Consider the following 6,179-nt stretch of genomic DNA (forward strand, 5'->3'; position numbering starts at 1 on the left):
TGTATAAGAGGACCGGGCCCATTCTTCCTACAAAAATTACGAGTAATGTGGGTATTCAAGGTAAGCAAAATTTATCAAAGCTCTGCTGTTTCTCATTTGTTTAAATGTGTTTTTTACTGTAATGTACCATGCACCATCAGCTCCCTGCACACCATCTTCTTTCATTATTTCCAGTTTTTTTATCCGGCACTTTCCTTGCCGCTTCCCCAGGGCATGTCATTTGTCGTCGTTTTCTTGCCTTATATAGTTGTGACTGCTTGGGTCACTGGGTATGTACACAAAAAGACAACCTACTGCTGATTATTGTATGGCGTAATAGACAACGTCGGAACAGTGTATGTGCAACTGGCTATGTGCTCATTCTTTGCTAATCCCCCAGAATGGGTACGCTAGTGAGACACATGGGGTATGAAGTCGTGCCTGCATTTTGATATTTATTTATTTTGTCTACGCATACACCTGTCACTACTGGACCTTCTACACATGCTCACTCACGTTGCCTAGCTGCAGACCTGCTCAAGATTACCTGCTGCGTGTTTCAGCACATGCAGGAACTAGGAATCGTGCATCCATTTCCCAGCCCACGATTAAGTCCATTGCACATGGTACCCAAGATGACTCCAGGTGACTTGAATGAGACCTACCAATGTTTGATGTTACCGTCCCCGACTGCTAGCCAGTGTCACACGTTGAAGGCTTCGCAGCATCACTACACGAAGCTGCTATCTTCTACAAAACCTCTCTTCTCATCCTCTCAACATTTTTTTCCCTTGAAGCATCACACATCACCTTCATCTATGACCCACAGAGTTAACAGCTACTGGCAGTGGTGCTGTGCTCATGTGGTTTGCTACAGCTGCAACCTCACCAACTCGGACAAGCTTCGTGGTATTTAGATTTCAACACTCTGCTGGATCTGCATTTTTGATCGTGATAACCCTTACAGTGCATTAAAAAGAGGGTGTATGAAGAAGGGCACCTGATCGTATATATTTAACACAATTCCTTGCTTTTTGTTTATGTGAGGCTGTGCATTTTCTTAACAATAAAATTTTGTTTGCAGACAGTGCAGCGATAAGTTTATTCAGGCTGTTTTTTCCTTGCCATAATTCAATAATTACCAACTTTAGGAGCTGTAGGTTATGCTAACTTAAGACTTTGCTGTTTTCAGCTATATCTAGTACTTCATTGCTTGGTAAATTTTTTAGTCGAGCATCATGTGGTGTAGTGCAATGCAGCTCACTTGAGAGGCATGACATACTCGATGCTTAAAAAGTGAACTGTTTGGAGTATTCTGGGAGTAATATTAGAACAGACAACTCTAGCTGTGTGAGCACTGCTTTCGTCACAAAATGTCGCAATTACCTAGGCGTATGCTGTCATGCAGCGTTATGTTCAGCTTGTAATGAGTATAAAAGAAACAAAATTGGAGTGTCGGAGTTTAAAGCCCTATGGCTACCGCCTCTTTTTATAACTCTGACATTAGAAAATTTTAGAGGACGCAAGCAGGCATGCGTGAATAAGAACCCTGTTAAGGTATTGCTAGGACACATGCGGCGTGCACAACCAAGCAGCACACGAGTCGCTTGAGTCTCATCTAGTACTATTATTTTCACTGTAAAGCGACCAATATCAGTAAGTCTCATCAACCTTCATTATATGCTAGCAATATTTCAGCACTTAAGCACTTCTTCCTAATACACTCTTGAGGTGCTTACTTTGTCTCTCTGTGCTGTAAGATTAGTTTGAGATTCCTAATAAAACTGCTAACGTGAAAGTGTGGGCTGGTATATTGGTCATGCCATTCCAAAACTGTTAAGTCTGACACTGTAAAAGCATTTGGCACTATTAGTGAGCTTCACTTCACTACAGATATGTATTATGATGAGACCATTTACCATGTGAAAGTAAAAATTCCCGCAAGGAGAGAGCTCTAGAGCACCTGGTTTTACAGCAAAGCGGGCGGTGCAGTATCTTCAGGGCAACAGGAACATCGAAGCTTGAACTTGGGCGCACTTACGACCCGGCCGTCACCGCAACACACTCTTTACTTCACCACTTTACACAAGTATGTTGCGGTGAATTTATTGTGGGCGCATTATTGTGGGCGCATCTACCAATGGGGCGCACGCCCCATTGGTAGACCTAAATTTGAGAAAAACGGGCAGAGATGCAGCTGAACATCACAGGGCGTGGTATTACGCACCTTCTCACTGTGCTTATAGCGCCCTTAGTACCAAAAATCCTAAAACATCTACTCTGCATTTTAGATCGTGATATTCTGGCTGACCATGTGATGTCATTAGAGCTCTTTAAGGTCCACAGTACTATGGTGTAACTGTAAAGTCCGCGATGAACGCAAATCACACCAAGTCACGGACAGCGCACTAACGCTGAACTCGATTGAAATCGTACGCTGCCTCCTTTCAAGGACGCGTCAATAGCTGTGAGCAAACACCACCTTAAGCACTATATCACTTACGTAGCCAAATCCGTGGCCAGGAACACGTACGATACCTCCGCCTTCGACGCCCGTCAAGTCAAGGTGCGTGTTCGATGTGACGACGCTACGGGAAAGAGCGGACAGGGCGACGTTGCTGTACAGTGCCGGTTCGCAAACTGTGTCTACGAGGCGTTACGCCAATCCAGTATTTCAATCGTCAGCGCCACCGAATTCTTCAGAACTGGTCTCGTACCACCAGAGCTTACCGAGGCGACAAGCCAGCATATTGCACCACTAGCGCTGCATGACTTTTCGCCAAGAAACACTGAACCCAGCGCAGAGACGTCGCACAACCAGCGGTCGGCATGTGCCAGAAAGCAGATGCGCCAAGGCGTCACTTGGCGCCCCCGTCTGCATTCTCGAAAGTCCCTAAGCGATCCTGTCTGTAGGCAACTAGGATCAGGTCGCGTGAGGAATTTTTGTACGACATATAGACGCATGCACGTCCATGGCGTCCATCCGATGCCCTTGGTGTTCACCGCTCGATATCGCAGTGAAAGCCGCAGCGGGTCCAGCGCCGAGAACGCGACGTCACCACGTGGTCACGTGGGCTCTCATGACTCGAAGGACCGTTCAGCGGCGCCACTTCCTCCTCATTGGCAGCGCCGTCACGTGCCCAATGACGCACGCACTTGGCACACATTTAGTCAGCCAGAACCGTGGAGCCGGCGTGGCGCCGGGAAAGCGTGCTCCGGAGGCACACCCCGGAGGCACGGTTTCAATATCCACACAAAGCCGAAAATTTGCAAATTCCTTTTTCAAAGCTGTTCCTTTACTTTGTTTACAGGAATCTCCCTGAGAAGTTTGATGTCGATCCGAGTCTTTTAAAGTGTAAGGCTTTAGAGGCTCACGAGTGTGCGGGCGCAGTCCATGGTGGACGCAGGAAAGCGCTGATCACCGGCGAGGGGTGTAAGGAGAGGAGGCACCACCGCCAAGAGAAGCAAGGAGAGGAAGCGCCAGCCAGCAGCGCTGAACGAGTGGGCGTGTGGGAGAGCGCGGAGAAGCGCGTGTGGGTGCGCGCACATTGGCGACAAACCTTGCAGCCATTATGGCTGTGATTGCATCCCATGCTCATCCCATCCCATGATGGAAATATCGCACCCACGCACGAGAAAACACGGCGATCTTCTACCGATAAGATGGGCCGTAGGCTAACTAAACATGGGGGTGTCTTTTCTGTCGCAACAGTGAGAGCTCTAAGAGACTTCTGAAGCCTCAAGCAATAGTTCCACAATTCGATATATTATTTTCACAACTAGCGCAAACGTAACGCGTTATCCTAAGCGGCGCGCTGGAGGCAAGGTAAAGATCTTACACTGGGCTCGTTCGAGAACACTGTCTTTCCTGCGCGTCTTTCTCTCACGGGCACATTTTATATGCGAAAAAAAAAAGCACCGCCAAAGAAAATGGGCGACAAATAACGAAAATTTGTGTTCTCGATGTCGATTAAACACCTGAAGGCAAATACACAAGAGATTGCTGCAAACTGCATACAATCGGTTTCATCTGCAAAGAAAAGCTTCGCTCTTTTCAAACTAGGTGCGTGAGAGTTTACACCCCCCCACACACATACAGAAACACACGCACACACACACGTATCTCTCTCTCTCTCTCTCTCTATATATATATATATATATATATATATATATATATATTGGCACGCGCTAGTTACGCTAGATGTCGAGGAAGAAGAACTGTGCGTGGTAGCTGCTGCGAAAACCAACTGTAAACGGCCGTTCGCTTAGAACTGACTGACTGACTTTGCCTCTCGTGACAACATATATATATATATATATATATATATATATATATATATATATATATATATATATAGATATATATATATATATATATATATATATGTGTGTGTGTGTGTGTGTGTGTGTGTGTGTGTGTGTGTGTGTGTGTGTGTGTGTGTGTGTGTGTGTGTGTGTGTGTGTGTGTGTGTGTGTGTGTGTGTGTGTGTGTGTGTGTGTGTGTGTGTGTGTGTGTGTGCATATATATGGTCTTTCCGAGTCGTAGGCACACATTGGTTCGAGCTATGAGTCGATCTCGTTGCATCATGCCTGGCATTTGAACCTTTACCAATGAGGCCTGCGAGCGGATGCGGGTTATCGTCTCTGTAAATATCAACGTCTTGCCGAGTGCCAGCTATATGGTCTGTATCTTCGATTGCAGCTGCTGCAATAGAGATCCGTGGCGGCACCGATGAAGAGGCGATCTTTAAAGACTTCGACAGCCAGGAGCTGTTGACGAGCGTCGTTGATGGCAACCTCGAACCCCTTCCCCCAGGCTCCAAACACAAAGTGACCATCAGCCTGCCGCGTCACTGGGGGCCGGCGCCCCGTGGCGACGATAGCTTCTACCTGACGGCGTACTTGGCTGCGCGCGTTGTTAATGCTGATGGGCTGAAGTCGGAAAGGTCCCCGTCATTCGAGTGGTGTACGAAATCGAAAACATTACCGCCCAGTTACCCTCTGCAGTAGCTGACGACCTCACGCCGACAAAGCCTTCCGCGAAGGCCAGCCCATCGACAACCACTACAAGGCAGACCAGGACCGATTCTCCTCTCGATCCGGCGACAACCCCCACTGCAGAGGTTCATCATGAAGGCCAGACATCCGTCTTCGTTTGGATCCTGGTGGTAGCAGTGGCCGGAATCGTCATTATAGCAGTTATTATTAGGCTGCTGCTCAAGATCAAATCGGACTACAGTGATGAAACTAACACCAACACTAGGGAGAGGACAAGAGACACTATGCCAAGGTAGTGCCGCATGTGGCAATTCAGGGCAAAATAAATCATAAGGCAAGCCTGGGCATGTGAGACGTTATCTATGACATTATTAATGCGAAAGCCTTAGCTGGTTCATAGGTCCAAAAATCCGATGTCCGGCGTTATGGCACCCAACTTCATAGGGCGTCGAATCTACGAGCTTCGGTATAATTAGGGCTAATGATGCCATCAATTTCTTTATAAGAAAGGGTGAAGCCGAGGCGAAGAAGCCTCAGCACGACCTGTGGTGTTAATTAAGGGAAACCTAATTAAGATAGAGGTAATTAAGGCACTCGAGCCTTGGTGGGAGTCGAACCCAATTGGACATGTGGGCGAACCGGACAAATCTCCAAATCGGATTACGATCGACATCGTGAGGATTGAAAGTTCAACCTACTACCTTTGCTGTCAATTAAGGCGAAGTGAACTGAGGCGCAGTCGATTAAGGCACTGAAACCCACGACCTCTGGTGAGAGAAAACAATACGAAGTAAGAACGCTTTCGAATGAAAATGTCAAGTAATGTAATGAATGTCTCGTTTCGCCTTCATCTTCTTTAGGGTAGGCTGAAGTAACTGTCAACTTTTATTTGGCTAGGAGGTGTAAGTTCTTTTTACAACCCCTCGATCAACTTTTTCTTACTTTAGGTTTTTGTTATTCACTTCAACCAATTTTCTCACACACGGTAATGGCATCTCTATTGTTGCGCTTTTTGAACACATGCGAGAACCTAACGATTATTTTACTGGACGACACCAAACAGGGGTTTTTTATTGCCACTTGTGACGTGACTGTCTGACTATCAAAACAAACGCAGTAGTGCAGCGGTTAGCGCGCAGTGGTAGCAAATACTCTTCCTCCTGAGTAAGTCGCGAGAACCGAAACTTACGTGACAACTTGCA

General features: G+C 46.8%; 1 protein-coding gene across 5 annotated transcripts in view; it reads left to right on the forward strand.

The window, feature by feature from the left end:
- Positions 1–5,753, forward strand: part of LOC135897121 (calcium-activated chloride channel regulator 1-like) — a 115,509-nt gene extending 109,756 nt beyond the window's left edge. For 2 of the 5 annotated variants that reach the window (XM_070540872.1, XM_070540873.1), the window contains one exon: positions 4,682–5,752. In XM_070540872.1, the coding sequence (XP_070396973.1) occupies positions 4,682–4,989 (308 nt within the window). In that variant the 3' untranslated portion in view covers positions 4,990–5,752. Of the gene's footprint in view, positions 1–4,681 lie in introns of all 5 variants that reach the window. The other 3 variants (XR_011515259.1, XM_070540871.1, XM_070540874.1) reach the window with 3 other exon arrangements.
- The last annotated feature ends 426 nt before the right edge of the window (positions 5,754–6,179 follow it).

This window comes from Dermacentor albipictus, chromosome 6 (assembly GCF_038994185.2).
Source record: "Dermacentor albipictus isolate Rhodes 1998 colony chromosome 6, USDA_Dalb.pri_finalv2, whole genome shotgun sequence".
NCBI lineage: Eukaryota > Metazoa > Arthropoda > Arachnida > Ixodida > Ixodidae > Dermacentor > Dermacentor albipictus.